Source organism: Rhamphochromis longiceps, linkage group LG9 (genome assembly GCF_057381845.1).
Source record: "Rhamphochromis longiceps isolate RC_006_pf linkage group LG9, R_longiceps_female_GT1.1, whole genome shotgun sequence".
Taxonomy (NCBI): Eukaryota; Metazoa; Chordata; class Actinopteri; order Cichliformes; family Cichlidae; genus Rhamphochromis; species Rhamphochromis longiceps.
This window is the reverse complement of record NC_140565.1, coordinates 17,850,912-17,868,489: the sequence shown is the minus strand read 5'-3', so window position 1 is coordinate 17,868,489 and position 17,578 is coordinate 17,850,912. Positions and strand designations below refer to the sequence as shown.

Below are 17,578 nucleotides of genomic sequence, written 5' to 3'. Positions count from 1 at the left end.
AGGGCGCAGCAGCATACACCTTGAAGACCTGCTCAGGAGTTATGGAAACAACAGGGCGCCGAGCTAACAATTTCATCATGGAGTCATTAGATGGTAAGACTCACATTCCACTCCCCACCTTAATCGAATGTGACATGCTTCCTGACGATAAGTCTGAAATCCCCACACCTGAGATCGCCAGACATTATCCACATTTCAAGCGGGTTGTGGATAAAATCCCGGCTATAGATCCATCAGCAAGCATCCTGATCTTGCTCGGTCGAGATGTACCACAGGCACACAAGGTTCGAGAGCGATGCAATGGGCCCCACGATGCCCCCTACGCCCAGCGTCTCGACTTGGGATGGGTGATTGTGGGAGAGGTTTGTCTCGGAAGAGCTCACAAACCAGAGTTTGTAAACGTCTATCGGTGCAACGTGCTGAGTAACGGTCGTACATCTCTGTTCGACCCTTGCACTAACAGTCTCCACATCAAAGAGAAGCTTGACACTCCAGAGCAGCATCATCAGTTTCTAGGAGCTAACGCATCCGAAATCCTGTTTGATGGGAAAGATGGCCTTGGTGAAGGGGTCTTCCGGCAAACGCCACACGACAACAAACCTGCTATGTCTGTGGAAGACAAACTCTTTCTGGAAATAATGGACAACGAGGTCTTCATAGATGACTCGAATAGTTGGGTGGCACCACTACCCTTCAGGCAACCAAGGCACAAACTCCCTAACAACCGAGCCCAAGCAGTCAAGCATCTTTTGACATTACAGCACATGCTGGAGAAGAAGCCAGATATGAAAGAACACATGATTGCCTTCATGCAGAAGATCTTTGAGGCAGGTCATGCTGAACCAGTACCACCACCCACTGGTGAACAGGAGTGCTGGTATTTACCAATCTTCGGAGTGTATCATCCGCGAAAACCAGGTCAGGTACGGGCAGTGTTCGACTCCAGCGCTAAGCAGGATGGTGTCTCACTGAATGACATCCTGCTGAGTGGCCCTGACTTGAATAATTCACTTTTAGGAGTGCTCATCCGCTTCCGCAAGGAACCTGTAGCGGTGGCAGCAGACATAGAACAAATGTTCTATTGCTTCAAAGTTCGCCACGATCACCGAGACTTCCTACGTTTCCTCTGGTTCGAGGACAATGACCCCACCAAGCGCATCACAGAGTATAGGATGGCCGTGCACGTATTTGGCAACAGCCCCTCTCCTGCTGTTGCCATATACGGCTTGAGAAGAGCAGCTTTGCAAGGACAGGAAGACCAGAGTGCAGAAGCAAAGCAGTTTGTTCTAAAGAACTTCTACGTGGACGATGGTCTTGCTTCCTTCCCCACCGATGACAATGCCATCCGAGTGCTGAAAGAAACCAAGGAGATGTTGGCTGATTCCAACATACGGCTACATAAGATAGCCTCCAACCACGACGTAGTAGTGGAGGCGTTTCCACCTGAGGAACGTGCTAAAGAGCTGAAAGACCTAGAGCTAGGTGTGGATCCGTTACCTATGCAGAGAAGCTTAGGTCTCAACTGGCACCTTCAAACCGACAGCTTTACCTTTCTTGTCTCCCAGGAGGAGAAGCCCTTTACCCGTAGAGGTATTCTCTCCACAGTTAACAGCATATTCGACCCGTTGGGGTTTGCAGGTCCTATAGTAGTCCAGGGCAAGGCTATAGTCAGAGAGTTATGCGCTGAGCATTGCGATTGGGACACCCCGATACCTGCTGAAAAAGTGGCACAGTGGAAGTCTTGGAGAGACTCACTGAAGGCACTCGAGCAACTTCACATACCAAGGCCATACCTACCTGTTTCTCTGCTTTCCACACGGCACAGGGAGTTATGTGTCTTTTGCGACGCGTCCACCATGGCCATCTCTGCAGTTGCCTACCTCAGGGCAGTTGATGATGAAGGACACTGTCTTGTAGGATTCTGCATGGGGAAATCTAAATTAGCACCCCGGCATTCCCATACTGTGCCCCGTCTAGAGCTTTGTGCGGCTGTACTAGCAGTTGAGCTGGCTGATATCTTGAGGGATGAGCTAGATGTCGAAATCCACACAGTGAGGTTTTACACCGACTCCAGAGTTGTGCTGGGCTACATCTACAACGCCAACCGGAGGTTTTATGTGTATGTTGCTAACAGAGTAGCACGCATCCGGAAGTCTTCACAGCCTGAACAGTGGCACTTTGTCAGTTCAGAACACAATCCTGCTGACCATGGTACCAGACCAGTTCCAGCTGCACTGTTGAGAGATACAAACTGGTTTTCTGGGCCATCATTTCTTGAAAACGACGAGCGAGTTGCACTTACCCCACCAGAGTTCTTTGAGCTCGTTGAACCAGACGGGGATGCAGATGTGCGTCCACTGATAGCAACCTTTGCTACAGGAGCTTCTGAAAGACAGCTTGGTTCACACAGGTTCGAGCGCTTTTCCAGCTGGAAGACACTTGTATGTGGGATAGCAAAGCTCATCCGGAAAGTCAGATCCTGTGCTAAGATCCTGGAGGGAGATTTGACAAAGGTAGATGAGCGTACACAGGCAAGAACAGTAATTGTACAGATTGTACAGCACGAGGCCTTCAAAGAAGAACTCAAGAGCCTGTTCAAAGGAGAACTTGTCTCAAAACGCAGTCCTCTCAGGAAACTTGACCCTTTCTTGGATTCAGATGGTGTACTGAGAGTTGGTGGCCGCACGTCATTATCCGCAATCTCATGGGAAGAGAAACATCCCATAATCATTCCCAAAAGCAACCACATTGCTACCTTGTTGGTGCGGTATTATCATGAGCAAGTAGTACACCAAGGTAGGCACTTCACGGAAGGGGCCATCAGATCCGCTGGACTGTGGATTCTGGGAGGAAAAAGACTTGTATCAAGTATCATACACAAGTGTGTCATCTGTAGGCGGTTGAGAGGAAGTCTGGAAAAACAAAAAATGTCCAACTTACCTGCTGATCGGTTGACCCAATCTCCTCCTTTCACCCAAGTTGGATTAGATGTTTTTGGACCATGGACGGTTTGTGCCCGTCGCACGAGGGGAGGCCTTGCAGAGAGTAAGCGCTGGGCTGTTATGTTTACTTGTTTAGTAACAAGGGCAGTTCACCTGGAGGTGATAGAATCTCTGTCTACGTCAAGCTTCATAAATGCGCTTAGGCGATTCACTGCCATCAGAGGTCCAGCAAAGCTCTTTCGTTCAGACCGAGGCACAAACTTTGTCGGTGCATGTAAAGAACTTGGTATAACCCCAGAAGATGCAACACTTCATTCTTACCTCAGAGACCAAGGCTGCACGTGGGACTTCAATCTTCCACACTCCTCCCACATGGGGGGAGCATGGGAAAGAATGATAGGGATGGCTCGCCGCATTTTGGATAGCATCTTACTCAAGATGCATTCCCCTAGTCTTTCACACGAAGTGCTCACCACGTTGATGGCAGAGGTCGCAGCCATCATGAATGCCCGGCCAATAGTCCCTGTGTCGTCAGATCCAGACATGCCGACCATACTCACCCCTGCTATGCTTTTAACACAAAAGGTGGACTCCGTGTCTGCTCCCTTGGAAGACATCGACCTCAAGGATCTTTACCGAAGTCAGTGGAAGCAAGTTCAAAGTCTTGCGGATTCATTCTGGAAAAGATGGCGTCAAGAGTACCTAACGACACTCCAGCCAAGAAGGAAATGGCAAGCAGAACAAGCCAACCTGCAAGTTGGAGATGTTGTGCTCCTAAAGGACAAGGAGACTAAACGAAATCAATGGCCCACAGGACTTGTGGTAAATACCTTTCCGGGTCAAGACAGCAGGGTCCGGAAAGTGGAGGTGAGAGTTGTTCAAGGAGGCACCCCCAGGGTGTATTCGAGACCCGCCACTGAAGTTGTGTTGTTACTCAGAGGGACATAGTGGTATAGTACTCTATACCAGGCGGGGAGTGTGCTGCCCCTTTAAGGCAGGCATGATCATTTGGGTGTGTGTTTTTTGTACCAGCAGACTTGCCGTAGTACCTCACCAGTGAAAAACAGTCCTTTAGACAAACTGTCGTCTATTCCACTTTTTGTTCACTTTTTCTTGCTGAGCCTGAGAGAGCACATGCCTGTAAGTAGTTGCTATCTGTTTTGTAAGCTTTCCCGCGATAGTTTTGTGTAGCAGTTTAGAGGTTTGTGTGGAAAACTTTCTTTTGTGAGGAAAAACGGCCGCGATGCTAACACGTTAGCCTGTCTATGGGATTTCCCATGTAATGTTAGCATTAAGCTAATCGCTAAATGCGTGAGCCTGATAACCAGTGAAAGGGTTTGGATAAGTTTGTGTTTATGTGTTATATACATCGTAGTGCATGGCTTAATGTTTGATGTTGTAAAGAAAATACAATTACAGCAGAAATGTAATATTTTATTTTTGTTTCTGTACCAGTTTTACAGTGCTTCAACAGTAAACATCTAAAACGTATCCGCTGACTCCTGGATGTTTATTGTGGACCTGTTAGCTATCTGCCAAGCTAGAAACCAGCTTTACACCCTAGTGAGGGCAGAATACTGATCGTTTTATTAAAGATGAAAGAATTTAGACAGTTTTTAACGCTCAGTGATGCTGCAGTGTTGTTTGACCTGAAGCATACGGAGTTTAGGACCCAGATTACTCCCAGATTTAAGAGCATCTTAGTCCGACAAATACGACAATAACGACGGCCGCTTGCATGTTCTGCAAAAAAATGTGCTTTGTCGTGTATCTGACGGACAAACACCAAATAAGTTCCACATCACTGAAGTTGCACCATTTTTACAAACCAATTCTGGTTCATCTGTTTCACTCAACAATCGGCCATGTGCGTATGAAAACAAAGGCACTGCGCATGCGCGTTTTACTCCCATTCTATCGCGATATTTCATTTTCCTATCGTTGCCTAACATTATACCGGTATTACCGTGAACGGTATAATATGGCCCAGCCCTATCTGCAACCATGAATCAATCAGATGCTGTAATCTGAACTTTAGGTATTTGTCAAGAAGTGCTCTGTATAATCTCAGTGATTCATTACAGCTTTGACTGCATGTATGCAAAGATTTGTGGCACGTTCTTCACTGCACTGGATCGAGTGTAACATTTTTCTCAGCAGAATTGGAGAATCGGGATGTACAGCTATATCTCCCTGTGTTTGATGCTGCTACACATAAGACTGGGAAGTCTCATTGCCAAAGAACCAGAGGTTATTATCTTTCCCGATCCTAAAAAAAAAAGTGAAGCTTAAAAATTGCTGGCTTTAGTGAAACAGCTGAAGTGCATTACACAGGCAGGTGTTGTAAAATAAAACATTTACTGTCTTGTAAGTCTTTAAACAACACAGTGGCAGGGGAAAAAAATCTATTTCTGTGCAGGAATTTAATAGAGGAAGCTGTGAACAAAACGTCTATAAAGACTTCTGAGGGAACTGAACTGAGTGAAGCCGTTAACGTTTAGATGTTCTACATCTTTCTGACACTTTATCAATTTTTTGGGTGCAGTTCAAAAAGAGTCTTTAAATAAAATCCAAGCAGAATTCAATATATAATGGCTCGCTAACTTAATTCATGATTATGACAAAGCAACTTTTTATTGCACAGGGTTTTATAAGCGTGTCAGATATTTTGAAATGCTTAACGAGAAAAAGGAACCCATCCATCTTTTTTCTTCCACTTATCCTATTCTGGGTTGCAAGATGGAGCAGTGGAGCCTATGCCAGATATCAAAAGGAAGAGGCGGGGCTGCTAGTTGCCAGTCTGTTGCAGGGCTAACACATAACACCTACAGTCAGTTTAGAATCATCAGATAACCTAAAATCTCTTTAGATGCCTTTAGACTGTGGGAGGAAGCTGGAGTACCTGGAGAGCGAGCATGCAAACTCAGACCCAAGACCTTCTTGCTGTGAGGTGACAATACCAACCACTGCTACTCCCAGAAAATGTAACCTTTTTAAATAAATGCAAACCTGTAGTGTGCGTGTATCATTAAATATAAATTGTGTTTTAAATGTTGTGCGATTTAAGGGTTTCAAAGGGAATCGAGCACTGGATTCAGACCAGTATTTACAATGACGTGCTTATCAGAGCTTTAGGGTTATTACCATATACTGTCATGTTTTCTGCAAGTGTGTAGTGAAGAGTAAATAACTGATACAGCTCATGCCAGATGGAATTTTCTTTTCACTTTTTCTCTTTGTTTTTCATTAAATAATCACTTAAGCTCTCTAATTAAAAAAACAACAAAAAACAATCAAAATAACAAGATGATGTGAAAATAATAACTTCACCATTAACAGTTTCTAATGAATCACATCTAAGGAATCAGAGGAAACTACCGCAGGCCACATCGCCAGCCAAAGCTCACAAACTGACGAAAGCTCAACACTTGGGCAATTTGACATTTTCACGCACCAAATGTGAACTTAATTTTAACGTTTCAACAGAGGGATCACGGAGGTTAAATGATTATTTCAGCTTTGGACCAGGACTTAGTAAATCCAGCCTTGCCTGAGCGTATTAAACCAAACTATACAAACACCTGCAAATCTTCTGGGTCCAGACCCGCTGCTGACTCACACTACTCGACACATTTTTCTCCCAGCTTTGACACAACAAATAAAAACAACGTGCAGGTAGCGGTGTCAGAAAGACACATTCCCTTTATTATGCTAAGACAGTAAAATAACAAGCAGATTGTCACATGAAAAAGTGACTTTGTTTATGCAGCAAGTAGCTGCAAAGCAATATAGGGAAAATGGTACCTTCTTAGGAACACTTCTGATCTCCAGACACCATGTGAGCAAAAACAGGAGAGAAACATTCTGTGGGATGTAGGGTGGCACCTGGGCACCTTTAAGAGGGGAAGAAGGAAAATTAAAAGGATGAGCTTAATGGGGTCCATATTGTGTGTTATTTTCAAGAATGTACCAGTTGTAGTATTACCTTTTTTCTTAGTGTCTTTTTGCAGAGAAATATTGACATGGTGGTTCCTTTGGCTGTGAAGGCCCAGCCTGTGGAGCATGTGGTCCACGTCTGCGGCCCTGTTTGGGCAGAACACATCAAAGGAATCCCCTGGTTGATAAGCCAACACTGGGTAAGCCTGAGAATGGAAAAAAAGAAACTTACAACACTGAACTTGCAATCTAAATCTTTACTGGGGATTAATTAAAGCTTCATTTAAATGAGCATCTTTTCTCATGCTTACAGAGATCTCCAGTTCCAGGAGAAGTGCTGTCTTGACTGCATCTCCACTGGTCAGTTGAACTGCCTTGGATATAGGCACCTGATGAAGAGCCTCTTTGTTTAATGGCCCCACAATCTAAAAATATATATAAATAAAAAATTAGTGGCCAGTGAAGGAGGAAACATGGGCTAAATCCAAGTTCTAGCAGCAAGAACATCCATCACCTCTTCCATAGTGTCCGCCTCCTGAAGAGAAACATCTAGATAGGTAGGAGGCAGAGCAGGAACATTGAGCGAGGACTCAGACAGGGGTGGCATGGAGCATGACAGTGAATGTGCCAGTGCAACGTGGGGAACTCCAGTTTCCTCTGTGTGTGTTTTTGATGCTGATGTGGAAACACTGGCAGCGTCACCAGACTGGGATGCCAACCCAGGGCTCCCCGCAGGAGAAGCTGGCTTGAGATCAGAAGCGGCAGAAACTGAAGATGAAGCAACAGATGCAAATTTGGAGTCCGCGGGTACAGATGCTCTGACTGACTCGCAGTTCTGCTGGTCAGCGATGCTTAAGAGGTTCAGTTGGACATCTGGAACTGATGAATCTGGAGTTTCTTTGGTTGAATCCTCTGGGCTCTCTTTCAAGTGAGCTGTCCCAACAGAAGCCATTTTTGATAAGGATTCTTTGATAGCTTTCCACAGTCCCCCAAGCCAGGGATCCACAACCAACTCCAGCCTAGAGAGAACAAAGTTCACAAATGACAGCAGCATAAACAAAAGAAAACAAATATGGGTTTAATGTGTCTGCATGTGCTCTTAAAGATGGATGTTTACATTTTCTTTCTCTGCAAAACTTACCCTATACCATCATCTGCATAACCCGTAGCATAGAATTGCTTGGCTCCGAGTTCTTGTAGACGGCGCTCAATGGTCTTGCCACAGTTGCAGAAATTTGCATAATTTGTGTCTCCTAAAGCTGGAGCAGACAGAGGGAAACAGATTGAGACTCTCCAGCAACTGTTCAGAAAGTAAACAGCGCAATGCTCTGCATCGTGATGATATATACAAACATGTTTTTCAAATTAAACTCCCATACGGACAGATGAGCTACAAGGAGCGCTACCACAGACCCTTATAAAAGAATTTACCTAAAAGTGCATAAGAAAGGTGCTTATAGTGGTCAGTGGAGAGGGTCTTCCTCTTGATGCGCTTTACAAATTTTAAGGCATTATCCGGCGGTTCCCCATCTCCAGTAGTAGAAACAACAAAGACCACTGGGGCACTCTCCTTCTCCAAATTGTACTGGAACCAGTTATGTGAATGACGAGAGAAACACAACCATCAGTCAGCATCATATTTATTAAAATGTTGTTGATGTGTTGTTTGGTATCATTTTTCTTATATTAAACTTTTTTAAACTATCGCTGAACTGAGGGCGACTTGGTAAATATTTTACTTTATACAGATATGTACTTCACCTAAAGTGATTGTATTTGTTTTATTGACATATTTATGTTGTTAATTGTTGTTGATATTTATGCTTTTATGGTGTTAGAGCCTTCATGTGTTAATCTTTTTCTACCATTCCCAAACTGGTGCCTTTATGGTAAAAACTCCCTTTATACAGATGCTAATAAAGCAAAGAAGAAAGGGACAATATCTTCATTATTTGGGAAAAGTACATCACAACACACGACTAAGATCGCTACATAAATGAAAACTAGAATGTACCTTCTCGTTTTCATTCAAGCAACTGAGATCAGCAACCAGCCCGTGCTCCTCCGCCTCCTCGGCTATCCCTTCTGCTATGGACTGGGCTTGGCCCTTCTGAGACCCATACAGGACCACAAACCGAGGCTTCACTTCACAGGGCATGCTAGAAAATCCATACAGAAACGAGGTCATTTGTGCAGTGTGTTTATAACTACATGACATTTTATAATTAACAATTTTCACAGTAGACCATGGCTGCTCTGATCGTGTGTCTCAGCAAGGACTTAGTGCACACAACCAGGAGGCTAATGCTGATTCATTTTTATGTTTACAAACTTGCTATGTCCACTCGGGTGTGAAGGGTTGTCAGCGCAAGCATGATGCCAAAATTATGTAAAACAAAGATCAAGCAACAGATGCAAATATATCATTACTCATACCTAGTACTAAGAAGTCGATTTGCTACCTATGCTTACCTATGTTACCACAGCGTACAAAGGAAATCAAAGGAAGTGTTTGTAGACCGGCTCTAACTGCATATCTAGCGTATTAATGTAGTTCTGATCACAAACATTTGTGCTTGTAATCTGTGGTAAACATACAGAGGCGCATACAGTAATTTCAAAGATACATCAACACATAGATGGACTTAGTGGACATGACAGTGACCGTAATATTTTATTTTTTCTAAAGGTAAGGAAAGAAAAACAGGTCGTCTTTACAGGTGTTTTGGCTTACCAACATCCGTGAACATTTGACAGGTGACAGACAGACTGCCACAGAACAACCTTCGTAGCTTTCGCAGCCCTGGACACCACCATCAAGTAACCGGACGTTACGTCATTTCTTGACGTTTAGAGAAGTTACCATAATAGTGCACGTGGGTATTAGCGTGCTGTTTCATACGTTTCATGCATTTCCGTGAAAAGCAGCGGATTTACATTGATAGCAAAGTTACAAGTTTCGCTAAAAGTTAGTTAGAGGCGACAGCTAACAACTTAATTCTGACACATCGCATTTAGGTCACGTTGTCAAAGTATAAGTCCCGTCTTTAAAACACGAATCTTTGTGAAATATGCTTATATGGAATTAAAATCAGATATATCTAGTGTATTCAGTTCTCTGTGGGTGTTTACCTTTACAAAAGTGCGGTGAAAATCATACAGTAATATGTCCTGCCCTTCCCATGGAATTTTATAATATTGTCACTGCAATTCACGCGAGACCAGGTCACAGACTGAGATTGAACGAGATCGGGCGAAACCATATTGTAAAAAAGTGTCTTTTTACTTTAATTCTTACAATATTCTAAGTGCGATGAGGCGATAATTTTTTTTTAGAATATGTATAAACTTTTTAAATTTCTTAATGCTATCTTATAAAGAAAGAGATTACAACTATGTTATAGGATACACTGAGCAGTACTTGGTTCCGCCCTCTCCGCCCGCGGAGCCTTCCAGAAGTCGCCGGCGGACCCGTGCGGCTCACAGCTTAGTCACACTCCAGATTTCTATTATTAAAACTCATTATTTCATTCTTTATATACTTAATACGTGACCCAATCCCTCCGTCAACATGTCCACTTTGGGGACACTGGCTTTCGATGAGTATGGAAGGCCTTTTATCATCATTAAAGACCAGGATAAGAAGACACGGTTAACGGGAATTGACGCATTGAAGGTACAATGGGCTAGCAAGCGCTACACAGCTTTTCGTTAGAAAGCTGCTGTTTTACAGTTAATTTAATGAGTTGGGTACACAGATCTCGTATGACAGGTGGATTGCGATTACTAAGCACAGGTTCATCATGTAATCTTAAGTTGTTTGTGCAAGAGCATCTCTATAGCATTAGCCAAATAACTAGCCAGTCATGCTAATGGTGGGGCCCATGTGCTTTCTGTAATGCGTTTAGCTGGTAGGAGCTGCTGACAGGGCTGTGCCCACTTCTCTCATCGGTGATGCACAGAATTTTAGGTTTGGGGTTTTTCAGGCACAGGGAAGTTATACCTATCTTTGGAATAAAATAAAGACGTGTGCATGACTCGGAAATGTTTCTATTTTGCAGTCTCATATTATGGCAGCCAAGGCAGTCGCGTCAACGCTTAAAACGTCTTTGGGACCAAATGGTAAGTCTGAACCAGTGTAGTGTTGTCATACCAAACTGTCCAAACGGTTTGTTATTTTGAAAGTGAAGCATTTGTGTTTGAAACTATATGTCATTATTGCTTTTCGTGAATTAGAGTTGGCCGTTAGAATACCGATTTTTAACACTTATTTCTCCTGTGCCTTTTTTTTTTCTTTTTACTTTTTCCATGCAGGTCTTGATAAAATGATGGTTGACAGAGATGGAGAGGTAACTGTCACCAACGATGGCGCCACCATTCTCAGCATGATGGATGTGGACCACCAGATTGCCAAGCTTATGGTGGAGCTGTCAAAGTCCCAAGATGATGAGATTGGTGATGGAACCACTGGAGTTGTAGGTATGGAAAAGGAAGATGAGGATGTTTTTGTTTTTTTTTTAATAAAAAAAGAAATACAGACTTGGGACTACTTGGGAGAAGTTCTGATGCTCTCAATATAGACTGTTCCATCGTATGAGGGAACTTTTATCTAAACTATGGTTGTAGATTAATTAGCTTTTGCATTTGCATCTTCTCTGTTGCCCTCAGTTCTGGCCGGAGCTCTGCTGGAACAGGCTGAGCAGCTGCTGGACCGTGGAATCCATCCCATCAGGATCTCTGACGGTTACGACCAGGCCGCACGTATCGCCACCGAGCAGTTGGACAAAATTGCTGAAACCTTCCCCTACGATCCCAACAATACAGAACCTCTCGTTCAAACAGCCATGACAACACTGGGATCCAAAGTGTAAGTCCCCCATACAAAATATTGTTGGGTTATTTCTTTTTGTTTATTAGTGTTATTTTTACTATTATGTTATAAGTAATACAATTAACAGTAATTATTTTTGGACTAGTTTCCTCTGCTTGTCTACATTTCCAAATGCTCTTTTGACCTAGCTGGCACGTCTTTTTCTACATTGTCATAGAGCAGATAATAACAACTGTCAGTAGAGAAATTTCCTGATTATTATTCTGTTTTTGAGTTAAGGAAGGGAAAAGATGTTTCAATACATTTTGTTTAACAAAATCTCTAAAGTTCTTCCAGCATGGATGCAGAAATATTTTTGTTCATTTTAAATGAACCTGCACTTGTGTTTCTGTCAGAACTGACACAGACTTATCATCATGCAACAAATGCAAAACCTTTTTTCAGTGATTTTGCAATAGCATTGTTACCACGCTTTATCTAAAGTTCTGTTTGTCTTTCAGCATCAACCGGTGCCACAGACAGATGGCAGAGATTGCAGTGAATGCCATCCTCACTGTGGCTGATATGGAGAGGAAGGATGTCGACTTCGAGCTCATCAAGATGGAAGGCAAGGTCGGAGGAAAGCTGGAGGACACACAGCTCATCAAGGGAGTCATAGTCGACAAAGAGTTCAGCCACCCCCAGATGCCCAAGGTATGATCGATGGGAATTTGTAACACGATGTCATTGGCTGTCTGGTGTTTGATCAAAAAGAATCAAATCAGTTGAAAGTTTCTGGGGCAAAATAAATGTTTCTGTTCTGACCTCCATCTGTAAAATTTGATTAACAGCTTGTCCTTTGTTATTTCACAGGTTCTGAAAGATGTTAAAATTGCCATTCTTACCTGCCCGTTTGAGCCTCCTAAGCCCAAGACCAAGCATAAGCTGGATGTGACTTCTGTGGAAGACTACAAAGCTCTCCAGAAATATGAAAAAGAGAAATTTGAGGAGATGATCCAACAGGTTGGTACCCTCAGAGTCTGTTAACAACTGATGTTTAACCATTTCATTTATTGACTGATTAACATAGAAATCGCAGCCGCAAATAAGTATACACATATCGGCACACATGCTTATGGACACGTTTATTTTAGGTCAAAAGTAATGGGGCTAACTTGGCCATCTGCCAGTGGGGCTTTGATGATGAAGCCAACCATCTTCTGCTGCAAAATGACCTGCCTGCTGTGCGTTGGGTTGGAGGGCCTGAGATTGAGGTAAGACGAGATGCAAAATTACTCTTTAATCAAACACTTTTTTTGTCCTTTGTCACTTTGATCAGTCAGGTATTTGCAACTTTTTGCCATATGTTACATCAAGTACAAAATATAAAGTGGAGTTTATGTTGAAGTGTCGATATCAATTGTTTGTCTGCAGTTGATAGCAATAGCTACAGGAGGCCGCATTGTCCCGAGGTTCTGTGAGCTGACACCGGAGAAGCTCGGCACAGCTGGTTTGGTGAAGGAGATCTCCTTCGGCACTACCAAGGATCACATGTTGGTTATCATGGAGTGCAAAAACACCAGAGCTGTGACCATTTTCATCCGTGGAGGCAACAAGATGGTGAGCCCAAAAGCAAATTCATAATTACATGTTTTTTGTTTTGTTTTTTTCCAATTATTATTCCAGTTTTGATTAAGTGTCATCTTTCTTGATAGATCATCGAGGAGGCTAAGCGTGCTCTCCATGATGCTCTGTGCGTAATCCGCAATTTGGTCAAGGACAACAGAGTCGTGTACGGAGGTGGTGCTTCAGAGATCGCATGTGCCCTAGCTGTCAACCAGGCTGCAGACAAAGTAAGAGAAATTGCATCAGAGACTTTCTGACCTTAGCATTTACGATAAACATGATTGTGTTCCTGCTCGACTCTCATTGACATCTGTCAATTTCCTTTTCAGTGCCCGTCATTGGAACAGTATGCCATGAGGGCTTTTGCTGATGCTTTAGAGGTAATCCCAATGGCCCTGGCTGAGAACAGCGGGCTGAACCCCATCCAGACCATGACAGAGGTCAGAGCCAAACAAGTCAGAGAGAACAACCCATTCCTGGGCATTGACTGTTTACACAAAAACACCAATGGTAAGCAACCACCTGCTCTGCACATAATACACTGCAGTAGATACTGAACTAAACATGGCTTCAGTCTGGATTACCACCTTTGGAGATGACATCACTGCACTTCAATGTTAAAGCACAATGATTTATTGAATTCTTTTTTTTTTTTCCCTCCCTTCTTTCCCCCTGTAGACATGAAGCAACAGCATGTGATCGAGACCCTGATTGGCAAGAAGCAGCAGATCCTGCTCGCTACTCAGGTAGTCAAGATGATCCTGAAGATAGACGACATCCGAAGCCCCGGGGAGACCGAGGACTGAAGCCCTCCTGAACACGAGAAAGGCTCGGGCGCCCTCTTAAACAAATGCCGTTCTAGAGGTTTTCAGCACTTCCCCGAGCATCGTGTCCAAGCTGCACCACGAATCGCTATTTATAGTTGGATACAACATGTTCAAGCTGTTGTAGTACCAGAGTCACCATTAAAATGTTGGTCTGTTGAAATTTCCACACTTTTGCTTTCAAGTTCTTTCTTTCTTTTTTTATTCAAGAAGATATAATTATGTAATGAATCCATGCACTCTTGAAATAGTTCATATTTATTGTTTATGATCTGAGATTAACAAAACAGTATACATATAGTTTTGATATAAATTCTTATTTCACTAACAATAATATCATAATTTCCTAAACCCCTAAGATAACATGGAAGCTTTTTTCTGCTATGGCTTGGGGGAGGGGGGCTTTTTGCCTATATAAGTCAAAATTTTGGTTCAATATATCAAAATTTTTAGTTAATACCTTTGAAGGTCTTTATTGTCAATATGGAGTTAGTAAGTTTCAAACCAAATTTGCAGTCAGATATACAATAACCTGAAATTTTGATTTACGGATGGCAAAAAACAGTTGCTGATACAAGCTTCCATAAGACACAGGCATCAATATTCAGACAAAACCAACAGAAAGACTCATTACGAGCACCTCTTACAGATCGTCTTATAATGTTCTGATTAATTATTGTGGATATGATTATATAAAGCAGAGTTTTAAGGTGTTTCCTGGCATTCATATTTACATGTACGTGTTGAGCCAGTTGAGCAGGTCTTTTCTGGCCTCCTGGATGTAGGGTTTGTCAGCGGGGTTGATGTCCTCTCGCTTGCGGTGGACAAATCCGTGAGTCTGACCAGGAAATATCTTCACCTGGTAGTCCACTTTGCATTTCTCCTTCAAGTTGGCTTCAAGAGCACTCACCTGATGGGCAAAAATGATGTCAGCGCACATGTCATGGCAGAAATTCTGAGATTTTTAAGTTAACATTGTCTGCATACAAAAGTTGCTGCTAAAACTAATCGGTCCACAACTCACACTAACCTGGTCCAAAGGGATAACGCTGTCATTCTCTGCAAAGACGAACAGTGTTGGACTCTTCAGCTCATACCTGTCCTCTCTCTCTCTAACTATTCCTGCACAGGATCACATAAAACCATAACAAAAACATTTTCCGTATACCATGCCTCGTGTTCTGCTGTAACAATGGCATACCATAAACAGACACTCCAGCTTTAATCTCTGGATACAGTAAGGCCAGGTAATGTGTGGCAACCCCTCCCCAGCAAAAGCCTACTACTCCGATATGTTTGGCTCCGCATTGATTCTTCAGGAACTTCAGCACTGCATCCACCTCTCTGAGAAGGAAAAGTTCAATGAGTGTGCGCTATCACACAAGGTCAGAAAGCTATCAAAGCTATGAGTAGCTGCTGCATTACGTAGTTCACGCGTTTGTTTACTTGTTAATAGCTGTCGGCTTCTTGTCCTGAAGCCACTCTTGAAAGTTGGACCAGTCTTTTGTTGGACTCCAAGGTTCCTTTCCAACAAAGAAGTCTGGACAAATGGCTCTGCTCACAATAAAACAACAGAAAAAGGAGGAATCAAAATCTCACAAAATCACTGATTCTAGAAATCCTACATTCGCCTCAGGAATCTCAATCCAGTCTATCAATGAGTCAGTCACATAAACGCACATGTATCCATTAGCAGCAAGCATGTCAGCCATGTATCTGGTGTTGGGAAGCTGCCAACCGAATATGTCTTGAATGACAACAATAGCTTTGTCGGATGCAGTGGATGGTTTTACTACATAAGCTTTAAAGTGCTCCATCTGGACCTCCTGGCCGAGCGCTCCATACTCCATGCGATCACCAATATCGCAGGGACACGGCTTGGCTTCGTTTGCCATCTGCTGGCAGAGATGAAAACAGAAGCACAGAAAGTATTGGTAAAAAAAGGAGACAGCAAAACTGGGATGTATTAAAATTAAAAAAAAGAATAATGTCCCGTGTGCACACCTGGACTCACTTGTGACATTTGCGCAACAAAGCATGACAAAGCAAAATACTTCGACATGCTTTGCTGCACAACTCTTTTCAGTTAAACGATTCCACCCCTTCTATATTTTTTCCATGTAAACTAATGAAATCCAACACTGGACAGAAAAATCCGTTTGCAAAGACGACGTGAGAAACATACCTTGCTGGTTTGCGAGTTTCTGCGTAGCTGCCTGGCTGAAAGTCAAAATCTTGATCTGCGTATAAAGAGGGGAGAGAGCTAGCAGTTGGACAAAGTTGAAATTCCTTTCCACTCCCACTTTCAAAATTAAAGTGATAACACTTTTATGACTTTCTCCATCCTTTCTTTCTTTCTTTCTTTCTTTCTTTCTTTCTTTCTTTCTTTCTTTCTTTCTTTCTTTCTTTCTTTCTTTCTTTCTTTCTTTCTTTCTTTCATGCATGGTTACAGGGAATATTTTTATGCTGCAAACTGTACGCGTCCTATTTTTGAATGAAATCAGTTGAATTTAAACTGTATTTAATCTTTAAACAGGTGAGAAGTGACTATCTGAGGACAAACCTGGTATTGTTTTCATAGTATGTGTGTCTGTAACTGCAAGTCATGCTGACTGATATTTTTTCTTTCCTATCTCTGGCTTGCTTAAATGGGATAGGGTTTTGTTGTTTAGTGTTATTAATTGATAACGTATGTATGCAGGGAGTGTCAAACATAAGAATAGCATAGAATGGCATAGGATAGAAACATGAGCCCAGAATAACCCCGGAAACGACTCCAATCGGGCTGGTTTTGCATAGATTTGGGACTTTTTTCCTTGTTTTTTTGTTTGGGGTTTTTTTGTTGTTGTTTTTTAACAAGAGACCCACATTAACACAAAAATAAATGAACGAATGAATTTTTTTGATGTAAAATGATGAAAATGTTCACTTTTGTAATATGAGTTAATGATCTACTCTAACGTCTGTATTTTTACAGATTTATTTATTAATTCTGGAAAATTTCTTTCATTTCATTATTTTTAGCAGCAGGATGTGCTCATCACATTGAAAAACATAGACATATTGATCTTTATCTTATGTTAATAAGATTAAACGTGTAGTAGTTCGGCCGTTTAAGATTAAAGTGGACCAAGAAGTCAAATTAATTTGACGACCCTTTGCAAAAAGGCACCGCTGGGATTCGAACCCAGGATCTCCTGTTTACTAGACAGGCGCTTTAACCAACTAAGCCACGGCGCCGGTGCGTGGCAGAGCGCGTATTGCTGTAGTGGCTCATTGACTGGTGTCGAGACTTAACATTTTAATTTTGTTATTGTTATTCTTGCTCTTTATTTGATACGTGTACTTTTCTAATACAGAATATTGGTTTATAAGTACAGAAACATATAAAGAGAGCGAAATAAAGTTCCAAGATAAATGCTGAAGCTCATTTTTGAGTG

The 17,578-nt window shown here is 42.5% G+C and overlaps 3 protein-coding genes, 1 long non-coding RNA gene and 1 other non-coding gene across 11 annotated transcripts in view; 2 read left to right on the top strand and 3 right to left on the bottom strand.

The window, feature by feature from the left end:
- The window catches only part of mtrr (5-methyltetrahydrofolate-homocysteine methyltransferase reductase), a 36,095-nt gene extending 25,978 nt beyond the window's left edge, over window positions 1-10,117 (bottom strand). The window contains exons 1-8 of one of the 2 annotated variants that reach the window (XM_085418586.1): window positions 10,011-10,117; window positions 8,893-9,037; window positions 8,310-8,463; window positions 8,020-8,137; window positions 7,393-7,897; window positions 7,190-7,303; window positions 6,928-7,084; window positions 6,747-6,835 (exon numbers count right to left, since the gene is read on the bottom strand). In XM_085418586.1, the coding sequence (XP_085274712.1) occupies window positions 6,747-6,835; window positions 6,928-7,084; window positions 7,190-7,303; window positions 7,393-7,897; window positions 8,020-8,137; window positions 8,310-8,463; window positions 8,893-9,036 (1,281 nt within the window). In that variant the 5' untranslated portion in view covers window position 9,037; window positions 10,011-10,117. Of the gene's footprint in view, window positions 1-6,746; window positions 6,836-6,927; window positions 7,085-7,189; window positions 7,304-7,392; window positions 7,898-8,019; window positions 8,138-8,309; window positions 8,464-8,892; window positions 9,038-9,612; window positions 9,981-10,010 lie in introns of those variants that run through there. The other variant, XM_085418584.1, reaches the window with a different exon arrangement.
- LOC146662133 (uncharacterized) lies at window positions 3,980-7,329 on the top strand. Of its 4 annotated transcripts, none has more exons than XR_014913312.1 (4): window positions 3,980-4,082; window positions 5,812-5,892; window positions 6,940-7,078; window positions 7,192-7,329. It is a non-coding gene; the product is annotated as an uncharacterized LOC146662133 (long non-coding RNA). The 4 variants fall into 4 exon arrangements; XR_014913311.1 differs by lacking the exon at window positions 5,812-5,892 and adding an exon at window positions 5,103-5,192; XR_014913310.1 differs by lacking the exon at window positions 5,812-5,892 and having other exon boundaries at window positions 3,987-4,082.
- A 199-nt stretch (window positions 10,118-10,316) lies between the features above and the next one.
- On the top strand, window positions 10,317-14,305 carry cct5 (chaperonin containing TCP1, subunit 5 (epsilon)). Its single transcript, XM_085418588.1, has 11 exons — window positions 10,317-10,554; window positions 10,940-11,000; window positions 11,193-11,357; window positions 11,547-11,745; window positions 12,210-12,402; window positions 12,562-12,711; window positions 12,843-12,962; window positions 13,123-13,308; window positions 13,404-13,541; window positions 13,644-13,824; window positions 13,993-14,305. Exons 1-11 carry the CDS (start codon window positions 10,450-10,452, stop codon window positions 14,118-14,120), a joined length of 1,626 nt encoding a protein of 541 aa, XP_085274714.1. The 5' UTR covers window positions 10,317-10,449; the 3' UTR covers window positions 14,121-14,305.
- A 10-nt stretch (window positions 14,306-14,315) lies between these two features.
- Window positions 14,316-16,417, bottom strand: cmbl (carboxymethylenebutenolidase homolog (Pseudomonas)). 3 transcript variants are annotated; one of them, XM_085418592.1, is made up of 6 exons: window positions 16,143-16,273; window positions 15,819-16,033; window positions 15,585-15,692; window positions 15,340-15,482; window positions 15,169-15,260; window positions 14,316-15,048 (listed from the first exon to the last, which is right to left on the bottom strand). In XM_085418592.1, exons 2-6 carry the CDS (start codon window positions 16,031-16,033, stop codon window positions 14,869-14,871), a joined length of 738 nt encoding a protein of 245 aa, XP_085274718.1. In that variant the 5' UTR covers window positions 16,143-16,273; the 3' UTR covers window positions 14,316-14,868. The 3 variants fall into 3 exon arrangements, with proteins under 3 accessions (XP_085274718.1, XP_085274715.1, XP_085274717.1); XM_085418589.1 differs by lacking the exon at window positions 16,143-16,273 and adding an exon at window positions 16,324-16,417 and having other exon boundaries at window positions 14,317-15,048; XM_085418591.1 differs by lacking the exon at window positions 16,143-16,273 and adding an exon at window positions 16,324-16,403 and having other exon boundaries at window positions 14,317-15,048; window positions 15,819-16,036.
- Window positions 16,418-17,304: 887 nt separating this feature from the next.
- On the bottom strand, window positions 17,305-17,378 carry trnat-agu (transfer RNA threonine (anticodon AGU)). Its single transcript has one exon. It is a non-coding gene; the product is annotated as a tRNA-Thr (tRNA).
- Window positions 17,379-17,578: the final 200 nt, after the last annotated feature.

Coding starts and splice junctions, on each gene's coding strand:
- cct5 (XM_085418588.1), top strand. CDS start 10,450: ATGTCCACTTTGGGGACACTGGCTTTCGATGAGTATGGAAGGCCTTTT. Junction 12,712..12,842: donor TTGAGGAGATGATCCAACAG/GTTGGTACCCTC, acceptor CGTTTATTTTAG/GTCAAAAGTAATGGGGCTAA. Junction 12,963..13,122: donor TTGGAGGGCCTGAGATTGAG/GTAAGACGAGAT, acceptor GTTTGTCTGCAG/TTGATAGCAATAGCTACAGG.
- cmbl (XM_085418589.1), bottom strand. CDS start 16,033: ATGGCAAACGAAGCCAAGCCGTGTCCCTGCGATATTGGTGATCGCATG. Junction 15,693..15,818: donor CTTGCTGCTAATGGATACAT/GTGCGTTTATGT, acceptor TATTGTGAGCAG/AGCCATTTGTCCAGACTTCT. Junction 15,049..15,168: donor GCGTTATCCCTTTGGACCAG/GTTAGTGTGAGT, acceptor TTTGCCCATCAG/GTGAGTGCTCTTGAAGCCAA.